The sequence below is a fragment of the Elgaria multicarinata genome, chromosome 3 (genome assembly GCF_023053635.1).
Source record: "Elgaria multicarinata webbii isolate HBS135686 ecotype San Diego chromosome 3, rElgMul1.1.pri, whole genome shotgun sequence".
NCBI classification, from domain to species: Eukaryota; Metazoa; Chordata; class Lepidosauria; order Squamata; family Anguidae; genus Elgaria; species Elgaria multicarinata.
In genome coordinates this window covers 80,898,974-80,925,984 of record NC_086173.1, presented here as the reverse complement: position 1 = coordinate 80,925,984, position 27,011 = coordinate 80,898,974, and the positions used below count along the sequence as shown (strand labels likewise).

Genomic DNA, 27,011 nt, shown 5'->3' with positions numbered 1-27,011 from the left:
TGAAGGGAACCAGGTTGGGGAAGGCTGATGTACACTAACCATAGTGTAATTCCAGGTGGTCCTACTTGAACTAAGTTCCATCCAGTTCTGACATCCCAGACTGAAAGATCACACCTATTCATGACCCAAAGTAACGATCTTCAATCTCTGGAGTTCAGCACTGCGTGAGAACATTGGCACCCAGAAGAGATAATATATTCATCGGCCAATATCTTGACATTCTTTTATGCCCCCACTGGAGCCATACAACCCATTTTTAACAAAACCAGAGAGACAAGAATTGCAAAATAAAGAATTCTAAAGCTGTCTTTTGGGCATTGACTCAAAAGAAGAGTTTAATGAAGCCATTTCATCCAGGAAGATCTCAGGAGATGGCCAAATGAAGCCCTGGCATAAAGTGACATAGGGCCACAATGTTAAGCTATGGCTAAAACCAACCTTGTATTATTATACCCGCCCCACTTTCTTCATTGATCAACTTAAACAGGTAGACACTCACTGGCATGTGGCTCCCCTCCCTTGTCTGCTACATAGCAAATGTTTAAATTGCAGATGAGCAAAACAAAAGGTGTGGGTGCTTGTGGCAGCATCAAATTGAAGGTTGATGGTTCAATGTCTCATAATGAAGCATGAAGGCATCATTAAATGCCTATGGAGCTGACAGAAACTCATATGCTTGTTGGCCCCTTCCATGAAAGAAAGGACATTAAAGCAGCAACAGGCTATTTACAATCCATGAGCTGTTTGTGGCCCTTTATATGGCTTGTTACCATCCTCAGAATCCCAACATTTTAGCCCTCCTGTTATTGGAAATACACATATAATCTTGTAAAATATACGAAAAGATTAGAAACTAAAGGTAAGTAAATGGAAACTCAAATACATTGGCTATGTTAGGATATAGAAGAAAATCACCATATGAGAACAAGCCATGGTGAAACATGCACTCTTCATTTGCACCCACAAGGAGGAACTGGAAGCTTCTGCTTCTAATTTAACTAAATACTGTTTCCTGGATGTGGAACCTGGTGAACTGTCCTTAGTGAGAACAAGCCAAGATCAAACTAAGGTTTGAGATCCTGGCTTGTCCTCAAATCATAGTTTAAACAAACCACCATTCTCAGGGTCTGAATGTCTCAGGGAACTGTGGTTAGTTTAAAAGCAGAAGCAGAAGATCCATTTATTCAGAGATTCAAAGGGAGGGATGAAGGGGAAAAGGGGGAATGTGAGCCCGAGGCACACCACAGTTTGTTATCATAGTAGAAAACCATAGTTTTTCATCACATTTGAACCTGGTCTTACTTTTTCAGTTTACTTGGGTCCTATTTTACGAAGAGTTGACTGCTCTTAAATTTGGAGTGGACATGTTTAGAATAAGAGGAACATAGATTATATCAAATATATATTGGGCAAAAGGTGGGATACAAATACAGTATAATAATAATATTAATAATAATAGATGGCATCCATATATTTGCTTAACCCTTTTAGAGAGGAAAAAACCTCATAGGCCAGATCTACACCAAGCAGGATATAGCACTATGAAAGCAGTATATAAAAGGCAGGAGCCACACCAAGCAGGGTATGAAAGCGGTATATGGTATGTATCAATGGGCCGCGACAGTTGTCAGTGCACTTCAATACTGCTATAAAGCAGTAGTGTGACTCCTGCCTTTTCTATGCTGCTTTCATACAGCTTTCATAGTGCAATATCCTGCTTAGTGTAGTTCTGGCCATAGTCTGCAAACAGCGAGTTGCTATGAGGGAACAGATAGCTAAGGACTTCCTTTCTAGACTTGCTTATTAGAAGCTTCCAAGTTGAAAACTGCCATTTTAAAGTCCTGACTGCTCCTCACAGCAATTCAGACCAACAATGCACATTGCAGTGTCATGACATCTCACAACTGGCAGAGCTAAACACCTGTAAGAACTCTCTAGCTGCAAACTTGTCTTTGGAAATGGGAGGAGGCAGTCCTGATCTGCAAGTAGCTCGCTGCACGTCACTATATCTCTACACAAGACATGTTACGGCAAAAACACAAAGAGCTGCATGCAAATACAACGGAAACCCATAAGGAAATCACAGAATAAATTATACGATCCCAACGCACTGGAGATCACTGCATTTTTCCAATGGACGATTTGCCCTCCCTGGCTGGAATGCCCACTTGCCGAATTTTGAAATACTCTCTTCCTTAGGAAGCAGTGTTCGAGGAAGACATTCAGCAGCACAGCCTTCTAGCCATGGGAAGAGTACTTGGAGAATGTGGCAGGTGTTTTCCTTAAAAATAGCCACTTGAAAATGGCGGATTACTTTCCAGAGCAACAGATAGCAAGATGGTATTTCTCGTTCAATATCAGACATAAGAATTCTGAAAACTAGAATTCTCTGTTTTTATGAATTTGTACTGAATATATACTTATTGATATATATTTTTATTGTACCCACTTTGTATGATTCTTATCTTGTACCCTACCCTTAAAGGTGGTGTAATTTTTTTTTAAAAAAAACACTAAATAAAATAGAAGTATCACGAGGCATTGCTTATCCCACTGCCAAGGCTTGATGCAGTAGGGAGGAGCCCTCTGTCACAGCCCTATCCATTATGTAAAGACAAATCAAAGATGAATGCAATATGTAATGGATTGCCAACTCACTAACTGGGAAGCCCTGGTAAACTAGCATGCCCAGGGTTGCGCTGAGAAGCTCCAGTTGGTAAGGCTTTGCATCCACTAGTACACTTTATTTTGGCTGGCAGCAGAGCTCCAGGGTCTCAACCAGGAGTCTTTACCCATCACCTGCTACCTGGTCCTTTCAATGAGAGGGGCCGTGGATTGAACCTGGGGCTGCATGCAAAACAGATGTTCTGCTTCTGAGCTCTTTGGAAGAATTTTCTGAAAAAGCTTAGAAAGTATGACCTCCCCACAATCCATTCCAATGCAAGATTGGTGTGTGTGTTCAGGCCAAGATATCCACTTCCTGAAAGTATAATTATTTTGAGCTTGAATGTGCACGAATCCTTAGGTTAAATGGCCACTTGCATGAAGTATTAGTACCTCCTCTGTTAATGCATGTGTTCCCACAACTTCTGTTACGTATGCCTCCATCACATTGTTGGCATGCAATGACCCTTAAGTGATGCTGATGATCGGGGCCAGCCGTGCCATTCAGCAGGGTGAATCAACCTCAGGCGGCACCATGAGGGGAAGACAGATGAAGGCAAGAATTGGTCTCTGAATGATGAATGTTGGTCAGACCAGCAGAGAGGGGAGGTATTTAGGCTCTAGTCAAGCAGTGAATGTTTTATTGTTATTATTATTATTGTTATTAATAATAATAATTATTTATTTATATAGCACCATCTATGTACATGGTGCTGTACAGCGTAAAACAGTAAATAGCAAGACCCTGCCGCATAGGCTTACATTCTATTAAAATCATAGTAGAGCGATAAGGAGGGGAAGAGAATGCAAACAGGCACTGGGTAGGGTAAAACTAACAGTCTAACAGTATAAAGTCCAAACAGCATCAAGTTGTAAAAGCTTTAGGAAAAAGAAAAGTTTTTAGCTGAGCTTTAAAAGCTGCGATTGAACTTGTGGATCTCAGATGTTCTGGAAGAGCGTTCCAGGCGTAAGGGGCAGCAGAAGAAAATGGGCGAAGCCGAGCAAGGGAAGTAGAGACCCTTGGGCAGGCGAGAAGCATGGCATCAGAGGAGCGAAGAGCACGAGCGGGGCAATAGTGTGAGGTCAGAGAGGAGAGATAGGAAGGAGCTAGACCGTGAAAAGCTTTGTAGGTCAACAGGAGAAGTTTATATTGGATTCTGATGTGAATTGGAAGCCAATGAAGAGATTTCAGAAGTGGAGTAACATGGTCAGAGCGGCGAGCCAAGAAGATGATCTTAGCGGCAGAGTGGTGGACAGAAACCAACGGACTGATGTGAGAAGGAAGGAAGGCCAGAGAGAAGAAGGTTGCAGTAGTCCAACAGAGAAATAACCAGTGCATGAACAAGCATTTTGGCAGAAGAGACAGACAAAAATGATCGAATCCTGGCAATATTATACAGGAAAAACGACAGGATTTAGCTACTGCCTCAATATGAGAAATAAAGGAGAGCGAGGAATCAAATATAAAGCCAAGACTATGAGCTTCCTTGACCGGAGTAAGCGTAATATCATTGACAGTAAGAGAGAATGAGAGATGAGGAGATCTACACTGATGATGATGGTAGCAGCAATAATAAAGTATTACTGCAACCAAGAGTCATAATCACTTAGAAAGTTATACAAGGCATGCTAAGGTGGATTAACAGCATTATCTTCTACAGTAGTGAAATTGTTTGGCTGTATGGTTAAACACACACACACACACAGTGGTACTAAAATAATTTGGACATACTAAGAACTATACAGAAACCCAGACCAGGACCAGAACACCTAGCGACTACTTCTAGATGCCCAGCTAGACTTTAGGTTTATGCTTCTTGAAAAGCAGTCTTCCATATTTAATGGCAAAGCGCTTGTGAAAACTCCAGGGGCTTTTCAAAGATGTATGTGATGAAGCAGGGGGTGGGAGTGGCTATTAAAAGGGAGGGCTGTGTGTGGGGGGATCATCCTGGACATTTGCAGTCCCTTGGATATAGCTGTTTGGATCTAACCTTAGTCTAAATGGTAAGCTACAAAAATGCAGGGTTCTTCATGAAGACTGTTAACATAGAAGCCAAATAATAATTGGTCATCTGCTCTTGTTTTTAGAAAGCCCTGATCTGCCTTCATAAGGGGGAAGTCCCTTCTGAATGGAACATCTATGTTCCAGTGGAGATGGAATGGTTGCACTTCACATGGGTGCCCATGCAAATTTAGGACAGTCTCCAACCAAAGTTCAACAGTCACTCAGTGTTCAAGCTGCTCTGGTGGCATGGGAGTGAATGGGAGCCACAGTAGCCACTTCTTCCCCAGCCGCCAAAGAAGCCCAGAACTATGTGAGACAGGACTTCAGGGGGCTCCTACTGAAGCTAGTATTAACCCAGTTTCCTGAGGGTTGATGCTTGCAGGAGAAGGAACCATGGTGTGGGCTCCTCAGATCATTTTGGCTTCACTGATCCCTTTTTGAAAATTTCCAGAGACATATTTATTAGGCATAAAAGTAAGTAAATGTAATTAATCAAGACTATATAGTGAATTCATTTTAATACTATATAGTGAAGTCATTTTAAAGGCTAATTTAGAAGATGGCACACTCGCTGTTCAGAAGCACACTTCACTAACAGTGCCATCCTAGGCACATCTATTCATGCATCTACCTATGACTTCCATGGAACTTACTCTCAGGGAACTGGGCATAATGGCCTTCCCCCAATCTTGGGCCCTCCAGGTGTTTTAGATTAGAACTCCCACCATCCTCAGCCAGCAGGGCTAATGGTCAGGGAGGATTGAGGTTGTAGTCCAAAGTATCTGGAGGGCACCAGACTGGGAGAGGCTGGTGTTCGGGATTGCAGCCTAAAATGTATTAAAACGATGCCAGTCTTTTAGTGTCTATGAACAGCCAAAACAGAGACTGATGTGAGATAAGATCAACTAATCCATATCAAGAGATCTTGGGAACACACCCAAAATGAAAGAGGTTGCTTCCTGTTGTTGACTGACAAAACTCTGCATATACCCTTCCTAACTCACATCGATCATGGTCAACTTAACAAAGATGTATTTTTCCCTAATACATTAGTGTGTGAATCCAGCGTAATCCTAATTGAATTAGTGGATGTAAGCAAACAAAAATGCCTTTCCTGAGTTACTCACAAGTATGTGAGGCTGCACACTGTTACCATGTAAGCAACAGGAGAAGGTCCTGTGTGACGAAGGAAACATCCTACTGCTTATTTCCCCCTCATTTGCCTATATCCAGAAGCAGCATTTATTTAAACACAACTCAACCCAAACAAAAGCATAAAGACTCCAGGTCATCCAGGGTGAGCTATTCAAGGAGGAAAATGGCTTGCAAAATTGAGCAAATATGCCCCTGCTCCAGTTAAGCAGGGTAGACACAGCAAAAGTTGGATCATTCCCTCTGCTAAGGACTGAATCATTCCCACTACTGAGGCAGGCCAGCAAACTGAGACACACACACACACACACACACACACACACACACACTTCGAACTCCAACCCAGAACACCAGTATCTCTCGGTCATTTGCAGTCATTTCAGACTAGGTAACTATGCATAAGGCAAAACTGAAAAACAGCCAATCCTAAAGAGAGGAAGCATGTTTACAGCATTTTAGAAACATTAATAGTATTTCACAGTAATAACTCCAGGTAGATATAGTAGCTAACAATGTTTACAGCAGCCTAGTACACTGGCTCATCCTACTGTAGCAAGGATTTCAAGGTTCTTGAAATTGTCCTAGATATTTTGGAAGGTTATTCATTTTGATTTCCAAACACATCTCTTTATAAGGATTGTACAAGTTTCCTTTCAGGGCAAGGACCAAGAGAATTCACAGAAATTCTCAGCCTCAGGTGTGAATACTATTTTTGTGCATAATCGTGTTTTTAAGCAACTGTATCACAGTCCTTGAGGAGTGCTTGGTTCCCTCTTATAGTTACATACTGGAACTAATAAAAAGCAGAGTCCTTGCAAACCAAGGAGCATCACTTCATGAAAGGGATTAGTCCGGGGCAAGCAATGCAGTGCCCACAGGCACTACTGTGGGGGTGCACCTTTCTTGGCCCCCACCAAGATGCTCTACCACCCCTACATATGTCTTTTAATTAAGCAATTTTCTTAGCAGCAGCTGGGATCGCTTCAAAGCAAAGTGTCAGTCTCATTTCCCATGAATGTCCCTGGGCCACATGTGAGCCTCAGAGCCATTCTGACACACACACACACACACAGGAATCCTCTTCAGAGGACAAGCTGAAGACCCCTGAAGCAGATGACCCTGGGGAAACAAGCTATTCAGAGGAGGCTGGAGCTGACCAAGATGGTCCTAGATCAGGATGGCTTCAGATCTTCACCTTTATTTATTAAAACATTTGTATCCCGCCCTATATCACTAGGATCTCAGGGCAGTGTACAGATAAAAGCAGAACAATGTAAAACAATAAATATACACAGCTAAAAATGTATTAAATCACTAACAAACTAAAACCAGGAGAAAAGTTTAAAAGCCATAAGAACTATTAAAAGAATTAAAACCATGTGCAACCTTGGAGAATTTTAGCCTTCAAAGGCTTTAATAAAAAGCCATGTTTTAATTTGGTGCCGAAATGAAGCCAGCATCAGCACCAGTCAGGCCTCCAAAGGAGAGTATTTTACAATCAGGGTGCCACCGCAAAGAAAGCCTTGAAAGGTAGAAACCTCTTCCTATACACATATGTGTGTGTATACATATAAAATACAAATAAATAAATAATTAAGTAACAAATTCCACACAAAAAAGTGCACAAAGGATTGCAACCTAAAAGGTTTCAATGTCCTCAGACTGCCCCAGGAAAGATCTTGGTATTCCAGTATGTAAGAATGTCTCAAAATAAAATTCTATCTTATGTGCACAGTCAGCCCTAAATGGGTTCTGAAAAGAAAAGAAAAGAAAAGGAGTCATGTTAGCATGTATCGTGCACCTTTTTATTTTTTGACCATGAAACCACAATCCACTTCTGCTGAAGAAAAAGCTAGGTTTCTTCCCTCACCAGAAACTAACAGAGGAGTGGAATGTATAGTTGTACAACTGAAAGGAAAATCCCCCAAAGCCATAAGCTGAAGAAAACAAGTGCAAAAAGTTGACAATTGGTCAGAAGACGTATCTGATTCCGAGGCGAAGGCATTGAGGAGCTGCAGAGCAGTTAACCAAATACTGAAACAGTGTCAGTTAAATGGATGCCTCACAAGTCGCATTATAACTATTTGAGAGGTCCCAGGAGTACAAAAGAGGAAGAAAAAAGAATTTGTTCTCTCAGCTCTGTCTCTTTTGAAAGTGCTTTATGCCAAAGAGGAAGGAGAGAAAACTTAAAGAGCTTTAGGGCAGAGACAGAATGCTTGGGGTGGGTGGGAGGGTGGAGCCAAAATATGTCAGATGTCACAGTCCAATCTTAGTAAACCACACAGCTAGCTTGCAGGATAAAGAAGTGATAACACAGACGACATGGAATAGTGACACATTCTGACGAAAGAACAGACTCATGATCACGATGATGAACTCTAGCCCTGATACTTGACACTGCCAGTCAGAGAATCCAGCCACAATAAAGATTAAAAGCATGAAGCTGGATTCCCTTTTTCTGGGAGCAGGGAGGGCGATATGTTAGAACACATGTTTTGGACTCAGCTTCTTTTTCCTTTTTTCAAAAATGTTGGAAGCAGTTCTGCTTTCTTGGCTTTGCTGTGCCGTAACATTTATTAAGGGTGATTTATTTTGCTCTTGCTCAGAGCTGTACTCCTGCAGGAAATGCGTTACATTATTCCCCAAAAGGGGAGACGGCTGGTGCAGCTCAATAAGAAGCCTGCATTGAGTCATTTCTCTCCTTTTGTAAACATGCAAAAAAAGGGAGGGGGAGAGACAGAAGTAATGGAAGGAAGACAAGGAATTCCCCCAGAGAGGGAGAAAAATCCTAAGGCCTTTAGTGACTTACAGAGACAAGACCAAGAGACTAACCATACTTTGTAAACCACTTTGCAGTGGTGAATACACTTGCCCAGGGCTGCACAAGCAAGCCATACGCCGTTCAATTGGACTTACTTCCAAGTACACAGATAATAGCGACCGTAATTAATTGTGCTGCCTTAATTGATATATTAATTGATGGGTCCATTTTTAAAACTTAATACTGCTGAAGTAAACTCCTAAAAGGATCCTTAAGTTACCTTCTGCCTCAGTAATTGCTTCTCTGGCTCTGCAAGTCTTTAGGGACAGGAACCTCCCATGCGCCCAAAACCCTCTGGAGCAGAGGACAAGATCACCAGGGCTGGATGGGAAGGGCATGGCGATTGGCTCACGGAAACTGTAGTGCTTTGAATAGCAAGATGGACCAAGATGAAAGTATAGGAAAGGTGCATGCTGGGACAGAAGACGGGGCTGTGCATTGCTCCATTTCCATATTCTGGGTAGAAGTAGGCTTACACGAGTTTGAGCATGTGAAGGAACAGATTGGAAGAAAAAAGTTGAAAAGCCTCTTGTTTTGATGCTACTTTCTCTCCTTTTATGCCTCACTTTTATATCTGTCCTTCAACCAAGAATCCCCACTGTCAGAGCACCAGTTACTTCTTTTTTCACTACACTTTTTTGAGACTGTCTAAAGCAAGGTGGGAAAATACTAGTCGTTACTCATTAGCCTACCTACTCATTCTTCAGTACTAGCCCAGGAAGATTGTCTACTCATCCACATCAGGTTGGGGTGACAACACAAAATGCAGGATTTGTGGCACAAAACAACACCAGCACAAAACTTTGGCATAGGTTTGGAAGGGATTCAACAATCTTAGGTTTGGGGATATTAACTAGGAATCCCAACCGAGAAGTGAGCACACCATTATGGTTTGTGGCACAAAACTCAGAGTTTGTGGAACTAGCACAAAGCTTTGGCATACGTTTGGAAGGATCTGTAGTTAATGCTCCTGGAAAAGGAGACTACAAAGTGTAAAAGAGACAATGAAATCCAGCAGTATTCCAAGATGAATGACTACAAGTAATTGTGCCAATGAATTGACTTCATTTTTTCAGCCTAGTAAAATAATTTAAAGATTACTATAGACAGGGCATACTACCTATCCACAGAATATTGTAAAAAGTAATAAAATAAAATAAGTTTTCTATTATTTTGTGTGTGTGTGTGTGTGTTTGAACTGACTGCAAACTGACTGCAAATTTTTATCATAGGTAAAACAGAAAGTACTGGCAGATCTACTGAGAATTCCTTTCTGTTACAGCTTATATAAAGAAGAACAGCTGCCATTTTCATAGGAAGTGTAAGCATTTTTTTCTACCTGCCAGAACACACATTTGGACTTAATATACTATATGTTTGTGCCCCCAAGGGTGAAGCCTGACTTGAAATAGCTGAGAGGATTCAAACGATAAAAAGTTATTCAGCCAAATAAAGAAAAATAAGAAGGTGAGGTGGCCATTAGTGAAAGACACCTTAAAGGAACTTCTACAAAACTGGTGAGCAAAATTAAAGAGAAATCAAAGCAATTCTTCAGATAACGGAACAGAGACATAACATCTAGGTTAGCAATTACTCCAAGGAAATACAGTTACAGTGCAATTCTATAGCAGCCTACTCAGAAGTAAGGCCATTAAGTCAGTGATGCTTGCTCCCAGGTAAGTGGGTAGAGGATTGTAGGCTTAAATGACTAAAGAACTGTTAATAATAGCTGTTAACTTCAGCTATGAAGTTAGCTGAGCATCAATGTACTAGTTTTGTATAGATGGCAAACAGAAAGGAAGCTACACCAAATCTTCCTGTGGTTTCTTTTTCACATTTTACTGTACTCCATTCCTGTTGAAAAGTGGATTTGCTATAGCCACACAGCTGCCACACAATGGGGGCAAATCATTCATATATATATTTTTAGCAGAGCCAAGGTACAGTAAGTGTGGGATGGTGAGCAGGTGTGTATGGAGAAGCTTAGATACATGCCTTTGGCTATCCCACATCCATGCAAATTTGCTAGGGTGACCAGATGACCTGGAAAACCCCAGAGATCTCTGGAAAAATGGGGATCTCCAGGGCAACCAGGACTGGCCCCCAATTTACAGGGGAAAGGCAGTTTTCCTCTGTGCATTCAATTCCCCGCCCCCCAATCAATTAACAATTCCAAACCTGTTTTCATGATTTCAACACAATTCGAGAGCCATATTTGCATTACAAAACACTCTCGAGAACAATTGCTCATGTGGGCTTTCCCCATTCCCTTCCAAAGGAGTATTGCATCAGGGTAACAGTACAGCAAGAACTAGAGGGCCATCTTCTTGGTGATGTCACATCCAGGATGAGAGAAAGATAGATGGGAAGAAAAGAGCTGATTTGTACCTAACACCAAACAAGAGGAAGTCTTGGGACATGGTTTCCAATTCTGGTTTACGGGCAAACTACGTTTTGTGCAAATCACAGTTTGCTTAGTTTGGATATAACAGCAAACTACAGTTTGCCATGAAAGTGGAATTCAAGGAGGAAACTGGAATGCATGAGGAGAGAAAAGCCCTATTCAAGTATTCTGTACCTGAATAGAGCAAATGTGTTGAGAGGGAGCGCTCCAGCACCACTCCTTTCCATCCTTGCGTTTGTCCCCTGAGCTTATAGAGGGCGACTATCTAAAGAGGAGAGCCTCCTGTATCCATGGAGGCTCTCCACGCAAGCCGGAGAGTGATTTTCCACAGATACATGAGGCTCCCCTCTTCAGTCAGTTGCCCTATATGAGTTGAAGGGGACAAATGCAATGGTAGAGAGGGATAGGCTTGGAGAGCTCCCTCTCGTTGTGTGTTTGCTCTATTCAGGTACAGACTGCCTGAATAGGGCTGAAGTGTTACTAGCAAACCAGCACTATGTCTAAACTGAAGCCTCCGTCTATGGCAACACAGGACAGTCTTAAAAACCAATGCCGTTTCACATGAAATGAATCACCTTCAACATGAGCTTGCTTGAAGCAATTTTCTTAGGATCCATCAGGCAGCGCCAGAACGTTTTAGAAAACACTCCGTTTATTACACACAATGCTACAAACAGCAGCTCTGATGGGGGTCAGATTCAATAACGGAGCACATCCAGGACACCTTGCAGTCTTTGGTTCAACGAAAAAGCCTCCAATGATGGTGACGTAATGTTAGTCGCAACCTTTTGGCAATCACCCACCAAGTCCAAATGCCAACGACAAAATGCCAACCACAACGTGATGCCTGAACTATCTTGAGCTCAGGCACTGCACAACTGTTTTTCTTAAGAAACTGATCCTTCTAAATAAAGGAACCACCTATGCATAGGGGGAATTACTACAACTGACGTCTTGTTCCTCCTTGCTTTGGAAGAATGAAAGGCAGGGAGCTCACCTGCTCTGTGAACTATTTAATATCCTGGTTCTTATGGAGTAGAAAGAATCAGACAACAATAATCCCCCATGCTGGTTGGCCTTTCCCCTCCCTGTTTGTTTGTTTGTTACTGTGATTTTAGAATATAAGCCATATGGCAGGGTGTTTTGTATTTTGTTTTATTTTGTTCTGTACAGCACCATGAAAATTGATGGCGCTATATAAATATTAATAATAATAATTTAATGTTTACTCAGGATCAAGAGTTTACGAAACACTGTACGAAACACAGAAATCTATGGACGCTAGAACTGCTTCGTCGGATCAGACCAAAAATAATCTATTCCAGCCTTCCCAAAACTGGTGCCTTCCAAATGTGTTCGACAATTCACAGCACCTCCAGCCAGCTGTTCTGCCAGCTGGGGAATACTGGCAGAAAACTGTGGAGTGCAGCTGATGCACTGTAGTTTGCCCGCAACATAGCAGTCATGGTTAAATAGCTGATGACAGACCTATCCTCCATGACATACCTAACTAAAAAAACTGTGGTGTGTGTGTGTGAATATATACAGCAAAATCTTAATATTGCACATGTGAATTTCCATTCATGCAATGGTACTTTCCCCCTCTCCTCCCTCCTGCAGCCTTGTGTGCCACCCCTAAATTTGTTTGAGAGGGGCCCCTAATCATCTGGAACAGATTTTGAAGGTGCATAGGTGGGGTGCTGCAGTGAGTTGTCCCCTGCCCCAGGTCACTGATTGAAGTTGTTCCATCAGAAGGGTGGAAAGACTTATTTCTGAGTAAACAGAAGACCTCAGAAGTTGCAGAGCACTTCTTTCCAGTTTGCTGTTTTAGACTTTTTCTTTTTTTAAAAAAAAAAAGCTTCTGAGTGACCACACTATTAAAAGTCAGTTCTATATGTGTTTACTCAGAAGTAAGTCTCTCGCTGTTCAATGGGGTTTACTCAAAGGTAAGCATGCATAGGATTTTAGTATGACTTGGATGTAAATGCAGTTGAAATCAATGGGATTTACTCTTGAGCAAGGGAACCCGCAGGTCTCTATTTTATGAACTGGAGATGCACAGCTTTGCATTACGAAAGTAAAGGAAAATAGATCCTCTACAAATGCAAATAGGTGGAATTTTGCATTGGTAGACTAACAGGGAAATGGTTTAAGGGGGGGATTTTAAAAATCCTTAAAAGTCAAGGCATGCCAAAAGCTCTACATAAGAGCTCTCAAGGTCTGAAGTTTCATCCCTTTATCTTTAAAAATGAGGGAGCTGTGGGCAAGGAGGGTGGGGTTGGAGCAGTAAAAAGTCAATTCATTTGAACATTCCACATGGAGTGCTGGAGGAGGAGAACCGCCCCCTCCCCTTTCGTCAGCAAAACTCCATTCAAAGCAGGACAGGCACAGCATCATGTGAGTACCGTGCTGCAAAACCACCCACCAAGCATGGCAAGAGTGCACTAAATCGCTAGTGTGATGGAGCCCTTAGTCAAGGAGAGAAGGAGGCTGGCAGAGACTCAGGATAGATTGTATCCTGGCCTCTCCCATCTCCTCCCCTCCCGCCCACCAAATGTCACTTTCCCCCTCACGGAGGTTTAGTCCTCGGAGGTTCTTTCCACACTGGCTTCAATAGGAAGGGGTCCTTGAATGGGGAACTATCCTATCACTCCTCAGATGCTGTCCGGAACCATAGGACTGCTCCCTTAACTCCTTTTAATATGTAAATCTCTAAAATAGTTTCCTTGACTTCTGCAGAACAGTTTATTCAGGTAGCAATTCCCAATTGCAAATTGATATGCTAATAAGAACATAAGAAGAGCCCTGCTGGATCAGACCAAAGGTCCATCTAGTCCAGCACACTGTTCACACTGTGGCCAACCAGCTGTCGACCAGGGACCCACAAAGCAAGACACGGCGCAACTATATACTACAAATAGCCAGCAAGATGCATCATAAGTATGAGTGTTTTCATTTCATTGTAAGTTTTTGTATTGGGGCACACTAAAAAGAAGCACTTCTTCTTCCCTTAGTCATCTTCTTGCTTTAAAGCAGACATACTGCCTGTGTGTTATCCCACTGGGGATAGACTTTCAAGTATTGACTTACATAGCAAGTTCTAGTTAAAGCTTTATTAGAGAAGTGGTAACACAAAACAAGTTAGAATATTTAAAGTTAATTGTTAAGCATTAGGTTTAATTCCAAACACAGCACAACCATATGAATGTCTACTCGGGAGTACTCAATGGGGCTTACTCCCAGGTAACTGAGTATAGTATTGTAACCTTAGAGGTTTGGGCCTTTTTAGGAGTCCTTGAAGGCTGGCTGGTATAGCGAAATGGACAGGCACCAAGGACAAATCGTGGAAAGGTGCAAGGAGCAAAAGGGTTTATTTTATGTGCATATAATTTTATTTATTGATTGAAATATATGTATCCTGCCCTATATCACAAAGATCTCAGGTCGGCATACAGATAAAACCATACATATAAAATAGAACAATAAATATACAATTCTAAAACAAATTAAACTATTACTATGTTAAAACCAATATGAAATTTTAAAACAGTAAAATCCAATTAAAACAAGACAGTGTGCAGACTGGTGGATTTAGCCCTCAAAGGCTTTGTTAAAAAGCCATGTCTTAACCTGGCGCCAAAATAAAGGCAGTACCAGCACCAGTCAGGCCTCCAGGGGGAGGGCATTCCACAGCCTGGGTGCCACAACAGAAAAAGCCCTCTCCCATGTCCCACCATAGCGTATATCTTGCATTGGTGATAGGGTGACCGTATGAAAAGGAGGACAGGGCTCCTGTATCTTTAATAGTTGAATTGAAAAGGAAATTTCAGCAGGTGTCATTTGTATATATGGGGGAACTGGTGAAATTTCCTCTTCATCACACCAGTTAAAGCTGCAGGTGCCCTGCCCTCTTTTAAATCTGGTCACTCTAGTATAGCTCCTGCAGCTTTCACTGTTGTGATGAAGACAGAATTTCATCAGGTTCTCCATATATATAAATCACATCTGCTGAAATTCCCTTTTCTATGCAACTGTTAAAGATACAGGAGCCCTGTCCTCCTTTTCATATGGTCACCCTAATTGGTGAGGCACGGAGAAGGGCTCCTCCAACAGATCTCAGGTCTAGGGCAGTCATATATAAGAAGAGGCGCTCCCAAGCCATTTAGGGCTTTAAATGTCATTACCAACACCTTGAATTCCTACTGGAAATGTATTGGCAGCCAGTACAATTCCTTTAATTCACAAAATTTGCATATTATTTTCATAAACAGGCTAGATGATAAACTACATTTGGTGACAGATTATGTTGCGCTTATTCCACAAATTTATTAGTTTGTTTATTGTTTATACCCTGGCTTTCCAACAACAATGACACTCAAGGTGTTTCTTGAGTTAATCTGAAACTGTGACTGTCAAATGGGGTTGGGGGTGGAAACAGATGTTAAAGCCATGCTACCAAGAACAGAAACTTATTTAAAATATTTTTGAAAGAAAACTAATTGCTAGGATTCTCACGTATGAGAAGGGGCCCATAATATTTAAAGAAAACGATGAGATGGTAGATGTTTTTACATCGGTTTTGAATCATCCAAAATTTAAAATCATTTAAATAGTACAACTGAGAAAATATAGTAGGTTTAGGGTGCAATCCTATGCATGCTTGGGTGGGGAAAAAAGTCCTACAACTCCCAGCATCCCCCAGCCAGATGATGTCAATGCACTGTGCCAAAAAAGCAATAATATGGTTGTGGTCAAATTAAGCAAAGCTGACAAATGCTGGCTGTGGACTGCTGGCCACAGTGAGGCCCACCTGTCACCAACATTTTCATCTTTGTGGTACCTTTCCTTTACAGGCATTTCCTGGCATATGATGGGGTTTCTTATAGTTCTTGCATTGGGTCTTGGCATTTAAAGCGTTTTAAGCCGTTTCCAATTGTTTTCAGTTTTAGCATGTTTCAACCCTTGCTGTAAGACACCTTGGGTCTCTTTAGAGAAAATAATAATAATAACGTCCCACATAGTCACCTTAGGGCAATATATTTTATGTTTGGACATATAATTTAACTGAATGTCAAGTAGAAATTGTGTGAGATAGTAAAATCTTTGTTAAAATCAAATTACTAGAAACAACTAGCAGCCTCCTTGAGACTATGCTATCTGTTATGTAACATACACAACTGAACACAGAGAAGGTGTGTTCCACTCACAACAGTATTCTAAACTAAATTCAAACTTTGCAACTGATTCCTGTTCTAGAGTCTGCAACAGGGTCTGGTTGGTATAGAGAGAACTCAGCTGTATATGATTCTTCAGCTGCAATTCTACAGAAGTCCCCTAAACTCTCTTTGGGCAACCCAGTCCCCTGGTTCTTCACTCAGAAATAGGTCCCAGTGAGTTTGATCCAGCTTCACTCCCAAGTAAGCGTGCATAGGATTGCAGCCAAGGTGCCAGAAGTCAGTCCAGTTGAACTTAGCAGTACTTCTATCCAGAGTTGTATGCTGACATTCAGATGCATTTGTACAAGCTACTACAACATGGGAAGGCTTAACAGTCAATTTCTGATCTCAGGGCTTCACTTAAACAGCGACACACGTTTTTGTCACCCCAGCACAAAACTGACCATCAACAGGTAAAAGATCAGAATCATCTTGAGAGTTCAGTAACACTTTCTCTAATAATCACACAGATCAACTCCAGGTGTATTATTGCTGCTGCTATAAAGGCAAGATAAATGAAAGGCAGAAAGGTCTGCCGGAGAAACATCCTCGGCTATTAGTCTGGAGGGTGTCCTCGCTGGGCCGGGCAGGGTTGCACCGTGGCAAAATCATGCCCGATTCCTCTGGTAACTCTACACGTCACTGGCAGCCACGCAACTCACCTTTTCTCTCCCTCCTTAACATTTAAGGCGACTCTCGCCGGGCAGTAAACCTCTCCTACCACTTTCACGGCAGCCAGTGGGGAAAGGCATTTTAAAAAAAAGTTAGACGTTTAATTGTGCGTGATTCAGTGCACCGTCCCAGAACAGAAGGCAGGAATTACTACTGATCACGGGGGGAAAGTGGAAGAGTGTCCGCCTCCTCAGCAGCCGGGTTGAAAGAAGAGGTCGACGAGCGGCCGAGACCAGGAAGGGGGGAGGCACTCTGGGGTGGAGTGTGTGTGTGGGGGGGGTCGTTTCTTTTTTGCAACTCGGGAAAGTGATGAAAAACTCGACGCTGCGCAGCCCTGCACGCACGTGACGGCCCCGATCCTCAGAGTATCCACGAATTTACACTTGGAGATGGCGGGGGTGGGAGAGATCGATCCGCAGAAGGACGCAACGACGTTGCACGAAGTTTTGGCGCATGGCGAAGACACACACATCCTGTGATTTCCGCCTGGGAGGAAGATCGGCCGTGTAGCCGCCAAGGCAGTCTCTGCCAAGGAACCTCCCCGCCCGCCCGCCCGCCTCCTCCAGAGAAAGGGAAGGTTGCGAGGAAAACCGTCTCCATCAACTTCGAGATGGGGAATCAGGAGAGGAGGGCGATCACCGACGATCAACATGATTACGGTGCGCTAGAAGACGATCAGGCAGAGGAGAGGCAGCCCTGAGAAAGCCAAGCTGCACCCCACCGCGCGAAAGGAAGGCTCCGCCGTGGCCCCACAGCGAAGTGCGTGGGGAGGCGCTCCGGGGCCCCCACCCAGCCGTGTTTTCCGATCCAAGCGCGCCCCCCCACCCCCGTCCCTGCCTTTCCCACGCCCCTACCTGAAGACGCACTCCTCCTTGAGCTCTTTGCAGGGCGAAATCAAGCCGCTCTTTTTGTTGAAAAGCTTCTGCAACAAGGTGGGCGTGGGGGGCATTTTGGGAGGGTGCCGCTCCGTCCAGCCAGGGCAGCGCGCTCTGCTCGCAGCTGGGACGGCCAGCTAGTTCCGCGATCTCGACTCCATTCGGTGTGTGACAGTCATATGACAAAAATTAATCACTTGGAGCAGCCACGGCAGAAGCGAAGCGAAGGGAGGGAGAAGGGCGGGCGGGGTTTCGCACGGGTTCCCCGGCGCAGGATTGGCTGAGAAGCCCAGCCCACGTGGTGCACACAGTGATCCCTGCTTGGCTTGGCTGTGCAACGGCGCTGGGGATGTTTTGGTGCGAGCGAGAAGGGTGAGTGCGGAGGAAAGTGCAGGCGCTGGACCGGGGCTTTCTTCCGCCAATGTTGGCCCGCATTCACCACATTCAACCCCTTAGGCTGTGAATCAAAGCCGATTTACTTGGGAGTAAGTGCCATTGAGCTCAGTAGGGATTATTTCTGAGTAGACTTACATAGGATTACTATGTTAAGCACACACAAAATTAGTCACAAAGACTTCAACGGGAAAGGAGAGTACTTAAGAGTGCTCCAGAAGCTCAGCTGCTGTCAGGAGCTGCCTGTTTTCAGCACATAACTATTTTGCTGAGGGAATTACACTGGCTACTGGGCCAGGTTTAACGTTTTGGTACCAGTATACAAAGCCCTAGATAACTTGGGACCAGGAAACTTAAGAGAGCACCTTCTCCCTTACCAACCTGCCTGATCACTGAGGTCCTCGGAGTGCATGTTCCTGGTGGTTCCATGTGGACCTATGGCCTGACTGGAATCCACTGGGAGAAGAGCCTTTAGCACAGTGGCCCCTTCCCTGTGGAACTCTCTGCCCCTGGAGGACAGGCATGCACCAACACTAGGTGCTTCTGGCGCCTCCTGAAAACATCTGTTTCGAGAAGCCTTCCTCAACGGACTAGCCACTGTTTTTCTGGCTCCTTTGTTTTTAAATTGAATAATTTTAATTTGATTTTTAAATTTACTGTTTTTACTTCTGTTCACCACTCTGGAACCTGTGTTAGATAATTGAGTGGTATATAAATGATGTAAAAAATAAATAAATAATTTTCCATGCATTTTGTATATGAATAACACCTGAAATTCCCCATTCCTAAAGTTCTAGTGGCTATTTTTAAGACAAGGTAATGCTGCGGACCCACAGTTCTAATAGGAACAATATAGGACACAAAAAGCCCAACAACAACAAAAAAACCCTCCCCTAATGTATTTACTACAACCAGATTTAAAATAATATTAAATATATTATTGCCCATTTTTCCCTTTGGGGTTTTTGCTTTGTTTTTCTCCCTACTCAAATTCAGATTTTTGGATAATGAGAATAAGTAACTCTGCGACTTGTCAGTTAGGGTAAAACCTTCATGCCTAGGATTTCAAGGGACAGGTCTTTCTCTGTTGTGGCCCCTGGTTTTGGAATACCCTTCCTTTGGAGGCCTGACTGGCACTGACACTGACTTCATTTTGGCACCAAGTTAAAACATGGCTTTTTATCAAGGCCGTTGAGGACTAAATTCTCCATCGTTGCACATAGTTTTAATTGTTTTTGTTTCTATTGTTTTTAAAAAATTCTACTGGTTTTAATTTGTTAACAATTTAATAAGTTTTTAGCTGTGTATATTTGTTTTATATTGTTCTGATTTTATCTGTACGCCAATTCCATTTAGCATTGGCATGTTTGCTAATGTCTGGCCTGAGGGCAACTGACATAGGCCAGATCTACACCAAGCAGGATATAACACTTTGAAAGCGGTTGGAAACGGTACATGGTCTGTGTCAATGGGCCCCAACAGTTGTCAGTACACTTCAGTACTATTATACAGCAGCCGTGTAGGTCTTACCTCTATATAAGCAGACTGAATCTCCTATGCTATTTTACAGGAATCCATGAACAAAATTCCACAAGTGAGAAATCTTGGGATAACTGTAAAAGCTAACAGTTCAAGCTGCTCCTGCAGAGACCCATTCCAACCTCTTTCTGTGCCACCCAACCGTCCTACTTGTTCAGCCTTCTGTGCCTCACTTCTTAACCTGGAGGCAGCCAGCAGAACAGCAAGAAGCCTTGTTGCTCAAGGTTGAAGAAGCCAGGCATTGACAAAGGGAGAGTGAGTAGGGACAATGCTGAAAGGAGGTTGGAAAGAAGCTGTTGGAGCAATTAAAACTGCTGCTACAGTCACCCAGAGTCTTCTTACTACACAAAACCTCCTTCACAGGCCCTAAACGTGATCATAAAAATGAACCAAACGTTGTTGACTCCAAACACACTGCCGGGTTTCCATACATCCTCCCTCAGCATTCACAGAACACATGAAGGGAGGAGCAAGGCCAAGAATAATGGTCTCACCCTGAGGTCCACAGGCTTAAGAACATAAGAAGAGCCCTGCCGGATCAGACCAAGGGCCCATCTAGTCCAGCACTCTGTACACACAGTGGCCAACCAGCCGTTGGCCAGGGACCAACAAATCAGGACATGGTGACACAGCCAGGCTTGCTGGCTGTGTCACCAACATCCATTTGTTCAGTGTAGATATGCAAAAGGCTGCCCCATGTGATCAGGAACCCTGGGACAATCAGGGTTCCTGAGCATAAGGATGAGATGTATGTATATGCATAGGTTTCTTTCATATGGGTTCTGCATGTACGGATTGTAATCCTGCTCCCTCCTCTGCACATTCAGTATACACGTGGGAGGGACACACTGCATAGTTTTGGTTCCAACGCATTCCTTATTTAAAGGTTGCTGTTGTTGTTGTTTTATCTCACTCCTCAGCCAAGAAGCAACTTACAATCAATCAGTTAAGTAAGACGGTCCCTGCCTGTATGCTTACAATCTAAAATGACACAAGGAAAAAGGGAGGAAGGAAAAAATGAAGTAGTATTTAGTAGGGATAGTGGAATCACCTCGTGATTCCCTTTTTATTTCCCTCTGTTATAGCCCGCTGGAATGGCTGGTGATGGTGATGGTTGAGGGTGGAGGAGCCTTAACGGGGGTGGTCTTCAGCAGGGCTTGATCATTTAGCCATGTGCTCTAGGTGCCTCTTGATCTAAAGGTCCCTTAGGTATTGGTGCAACTGAGTTCTGTAAGGGTGCAATCCTATGCATGTTTGGACAGAGAAATAGTCCCACAACTTCCAGCATTTCCCAGCTAGCAATGGCTGGATGGGGAGTGCTGGGAGTTGTAGGCTTTCTTTGCATAGGATTGCATCTCAATACACTAGAGCATGGTGGTGCATGTTGCCCATGAAGGACTGGGGTAAAAGCACACTGAGGTTTATCGCTGAGCAGAGATCCATCCATAAACTTCAGTAGGTTTCTGTGTAGATCAGGTTCCCTTCTCTTCTTCTGCCCCACTGAGTTGAGCCTCAGCAAGCAATCACTGTGAAGCAACAAAGAAGTCCATTGACATGCTGTTAAAGATTTATTACACAAACCCGAAAGTACTCTGATTAATGAGCATAATTTCTTCCTTTCCTTTTTCCTGGGGATGCTGAGTAGCAGAAGAAGAAATCACTCATGTACACATTCCTTCTAAACTACTTGTAAAATACCATGTATAGAGAAGCTTAGATTCTGCAAATACTGACCCATGAACTGCAGGCACAACTGTGTGACCCGTTAAATCACTTGACTTATACTGCCATAGAATGTTTGCATTATTATGTTCATGATCAGGCTATAAATCTCCACTGCGCATTTTCCACTAGCTAGTCGTATTAGAGGGCCCATGACTCATCTGAGATGAAGTCATTAAAATCCTTCAAAGGATTATTTTGGGCCCATGTTTCTCAAGGAGCATTCCCACTGACTTCAGGAAAGAGAAGCTATTATGATGGATATTGTGTACAACCCTAAGATTGTGTCTTGTAACCTTCAAAGAGTCTGATACTGAGGAACCATTTCCCATTTCAAGCACAATTTAACAGGGTAGAAAGCACAACAGGAGATGCCTCATTCAATGACATTTTTTTAAAAAAAACTAGAACAAGATGTATTGTTGTATTCTCAAAATGAGTAAAACTGCGCAACCACTATCTTCCTCCACAAATTGAATGAGAAGAAGTGCTTAAGAGTCCTACCCTGGAGTCAGCTAACATAATTCCCTCTATTTCTGATTTTCAGGCTGAGAGCCATTGCTTAATTTGCCAAAACAGCACCATCAACACCCCAAAGGTAGGTATCAACAAGCTTGGGCGAACTCCAACATTTGAAGAAGTACTTTTTTTTAAGGGGGAAAAACCTGCTTTAAGAGGAAACAGTCCTATGATGACGACTTGCATCCAGTGGTTGTTGGGGAGGGGGGAATAGCACAGCTAGGATCCTAAACAGGAAGTGCTCCAAATGACAGTGTTTTGTTTATAGTCCCACTAATGAGGATTCATGCACTGGTATGGACAGCCTGATCCCAAGCATGTTTCCTTGGAAATGTCCTTGGCCTTCTAGATGTTGTTGGACTGCAGCTCCCATCAGCCAAGGCAGCATAGCAAATGGACAGGTTTGTTGGAAGTCCAATAACATCTGAAGAGCCACAGATTCTTCCACTCCTGTTTTTGTGAGATCAAAAAAACTTAGTCCCAAGGACCAAACTGATCTGATGTAGCACCATCAACCTGGGTTGTGCTGAATTCCTTTAGGAAGGAAAAGTGAGGTGGGGAGAGGCATGGTCTTAAACACGGATGGTTGCTGAACCCTCACCCATATGTCCTTTTTACGTTGTAATGGCTGCTCTCCCATTGTTTTTGTCTCATTTCTGGTTTTGGAGTACTTTGTGAATGGCAGGGGGGTGAGTAGGCAGGAACCTAAAACAAAGGAAGGCTGTACCTGCTCCTGACTGTATTTCAAATTCTTGTCCCTAAATCATGGTTCCCACAACATGCTAAGCCATACATTTTAGCTCAAATGCTTAACCACTGTGGCTTAGTGTGTTGCCTGAACAGGGTCATGTTGTTAAATGTAGGGCAGAACAGAGCTATCTTTAAATAAAATGTACAATGTAGACAAAGTAGGCACTGCATACTCTGCAAGATTGATTTAAACATATGTAAAATACTGGCAAATGGTTGGGCAGGACTGAACCCCAAGTCCAGGACCCACCACATCATACATGAACATTGCACATGACATGTTCTGTCAAGATTTAGTGGAGCTCAGCTGAATGTGAAAAGACTCCATTGAAATGTTTTGTGTTACAGGCAGTAGTGCAGCTAGGTAATTTGAGGCCCTGGACTGGTCTTATGAAGGGCCCCTTTAGATAGCCAAGTGTTTCAGTCATGAAGCTCACCACTACCATTTCTCTTCCCTCCTTCAACCATTAGTCCATGCTTTAAAACAGCTTCTGCATCTTGACAGGTTAGAACAACAAATACACTCTGAGCATGTGCATTTTTTTCATTTTAAACTTGTTTAAACCTTAGCACCATCACGACTCGAAGAATAAAACTAAGTTTGCTTCTGTTGCCTTCATCGCTTGCCACTCTCTGGATAGCCATTTCGAGCTCCCCTGGGTTTCGGTCCAGCTCTGTGCACCACTGGTTTCTGGTGTAAATTCTATTGGTGGTATTTAATCCCTGTTGTTCCCATTCATATAGGCAAGTTACAATTTAAGAGGTAAGTGCTGAATAGGCTTGGACAAATCAATCCTATGCTCACAAATATATGTCTGTGGAAGCATTTGTTTCCAGTCAAGTTTACATCCATGTAAGAGCTAAGGGGCCCACCTTCAGTTAACAGAAAGCAAGGGCTTTTATCAGGAACAGATTTTTTTTCCTTCCGCCAGGTTTATTTTACGTAAGGTGAAGTTTAAACTGACACCCTGCAGAGCTACCTCATGCAGATGGTTCCTGGCTGGAATCAGAAGCTTGTTGTCATTCAAAGTATGTTGCTGTGTTTGTGTCAACAGCGTTTGAAGGCCTCCATCAGAGGCGAATCTTCATTATACAGTGACCTTGTCCTGTTTGATGTTTTGGAAAACAACACCAAGGAAATTGCCCAGAGTATTAAGCCTCCTTTTCCAATAATATCAGTGACTGAAGGGTACTTAAAAAGCAATGCACCCCAAAAGTAGGAAAGATCATCTCCATGTTCTTTATTACTTTTTAAAAGAATTATAGCTCGTAAATTCAGCCTTGGAAAAGCAGAATGAATTCCTCTCCCAGTACTTATTGAGCTTTAACAACTTGACTCCAAAAAAACAATTGAATGAAGATACTTTACCCCTGAGCAAGTTTTCAACACAATTATATGCCAATAGCGCAATATAACAATCAAAGAAGCACAGGATTAATGTACATAGAGGGCCCTGTCTTTGGTGTCAAGTAGCACACTTCTGCTCATCAACCACATATTTTAGGTGGAAATCATATCCCGATTCAAGTTTACAAATCATCCAGGAGCCTTGTACACAGCTGATACAGAGCAGTTAAATAAATGGGACTACTTATGACACTTCCATAGTTCATACTCATAGCAATTGTTATTGAATTCAGTTGTGTAACAGAAGCTGCTGTAACAAGAACATTAGTGCCAATGGGGTATATGTCCCAGGGAATTTTGATAAAAAAATGAATTATTCTTTAATCACAATAATTCTCTGGATATGAATGGCTAACATTAGGCCTGTTGAGACAACATGCTAAGCCATGGTTAAGCTGTTAACCCTTCTGCAGCAAATGGTTAGTGGGTATGTACTGTGGTTATGTACCCACCATGGTTAGGAATGGTTCACGCTAAGCCATAATGTTTAAGTCAAAATGCTTAACCACCATGGTTTAGTGTGTTGTCAGAACAGGGTCATTACTAACTTATTCACAACAATTGATTTCTCTCCTGTAGTGGTCAAATTAATCATCATAGTAGAAGGTGTCATGAGTCTTTGCACTTTGGCTGGTTATTAAAAAAGAATCCCATCTCCATTTCTACAAACCTGCTTACAGGGGCTCTAATCTGTAGCCTACAAACATTTGGCTGGACCAAGGAGAGGGGCTTGGCTGTAGTTATGCCCAGACTCTGACACTCTCTGCCAGGAGAGGCCCAGCTCTCTCCCATTCCCTGATTTACCTTCTGTCACCTGGCAGAGACTTTCTTTTTCAGCAAGCTATCGGATTGCCAAGCTGTTAGTTTTAACATCCCTGGCTTCTTAGTTGGTGTGTTTACCTTGTAGTCTCTCTCTTCTTAATTGTGATTGTTTTGTATTGCTGTAGTGTACTCATTGTTTTATTTTTAAAAGACTTGTAAGCCAAGGTGGCACTTTTTAGTTGAAAGGCAGGCTAAACATATATGCATACATCCATATCTTTAACTATTGCACACCAAGTTCAGGAATCCCTGTTAAGATAGGAAAGCAGTAGGTCAGCCAACCTCAGTTGTTGAAGGAGGGGGAGGTTTACTTATGGTTGCCAACTGACTCCAAATGGCTTCACTTGGTCTTCTGCCTTTAACAGTGGATGTTCAGAACTGAACAGGAAAAACTTTGTACAATCAGTTAATGGAGGCACGGGAAATATGCCCAGCAAATGGTTCCCAATCCAGTACACCAGCAGTTGGTTGGAAATAAGGACCTTCCCTTGCCTAAGAGAGGAGGCAAGGCCAGGGGAAGAAGCTGTTGAGTGAGTCGATCCTGCTTACTTCTGAGGCTTGTCCTGTTTACTTGTGAGTAAACAGGCAGAGCTTGCCCTGCTTACTTCTGAGTAGACATGCTGCTCATGCTCCCTTCTGAGTAAACTTGCAGAGGCTTGGTATTTAGGGTGCAATTTGAAAGTGGTGCTGAGTGATTCAATCCTGCTTACTTCTGAGTAAACTTGCAGAGACTTACTCTCCTTATTTCTCAGCAGGTGTAGAATTGATAGGAAACACAGCCTGAGTCCTCCCACTTTGCCTTTGATTCTGCGCATAGATGGGAGTGCAGCCCCCAAGGCCTTTCCCAGATTGAAATTTGGTCCTTGTACTGAAAAAGATTGCCCACCTGGAGTTAACGTAACTGCTATTGAAGACACAGGGATGGATCTAGCTTTCATCCTGCTAGTAGGATCAGCCTCTAAATGTGCTCAAAATGCTCCCATTAGAGAAGCAATCCTCACGGACTTCCTCTCTCAATGCACCACCCCCAGCGGCACCTCCCTCACTATTCCAGAGGATCACCCGAGTTGCAAGAGCAGATTTTCAAGAGGTCATAGGGGACTGCAGAGAGAAGGAGGGTGGCTTCCCTCCACTTCTGCCAGCAGGAAGGAGAAGAACTTAGTGAACTCCACTGGACAAGGGGTGGGGGGCTGTTCCCACTGGTGGAACAATAGCTGGATCCAACCCTGTGTCTTTAATAGCAACCGGATCAGAAGCCTCCCACAGACAGAAGGAGCTCTTGCATCCATGGGAGGCTTATACTGGATCCAAGCCCCACTGCTACAGTAGCTGAATTAAGCTGACGATCTGAAGCTTACAAAATGAGAGCTGAAAATAAGTGAGGGAAAGTAGATGCAGTTATTAGCATTTCAGGCTGGAATCAAACATATAACTCAGGCAGAGAGATACTTCCCACCATTTTGACCTCATGTCCACCTTTTCCCTTTATATTAAAAGTGAAAGTCAGTTACTAGCTTTGGGCCATCTAGTCTTCCTCTGGTTCTCAGAGATGGCTGGCAGTTGCCAAGGCAGGACAGGTACACATTGGTGGAAATGAGCTCCCATTTTAAACCAAAGTAGGCAATCAAAGCATCTCTACCTGCATTTTCCATTTATTAATGCCGCAGATCTCATTTTCATTACAAAACCTGAGCAGTTTTTAGTTCCCACCACCCTTCAATTTTTTTTATATGTTAAGCAGTTACACATTAAACACATTTTTGTTTGTTTGTTTTAAATGCAGATCACAAAGGCCACTTCCTCAAACCAGTTGAAGGAACTGAGTCTCTATAAAGTCAAATGTTAACGGTTAAGACATCATCTTGGAAGTCACTGATGAAAATGTAAGCAGCTCTATTAGAAGTATGACACTGAAAGAAAACCGTTTAGTTTTTCTACATATAGTTGTTCGCAGGACAAAGGCATTAGAGCTTAATGTTTCAAATCCATACTCGCATTCAACCTAGTTTCACAAGCTTAGTTAAGGTGAAGTATTAGGATTTAAAAGTA

At 42.9% G+C, this 27,011-nt stretch overlaps 1 protein-coding gene across 1 annotated transcript in view; it reads right to left on the bottom strand.

Moving 5' to 3' along the window:
• FNIP1 (folliculin interacting protein 1) overlaps positions 1-17,970 on the bottom strand; it is a 103,593-nt gene extending 85,623 nt beyond the window's left edge. The window contains exon 1 of the mRNA XM_063120727.1: positions 17,789-17,970. Within this exon, the coding sequence (XP_062976797.1) occupies positions 17,789-17,883 (95 nt within the window). The 5' untranslated portion in view covers positions 17,884-17,970. The remainder of the gene's footprint in view (positions 1-17,788) is intronic.
• Positions 17,971-27,011: the final 9,041 nt, after the last annotated feature.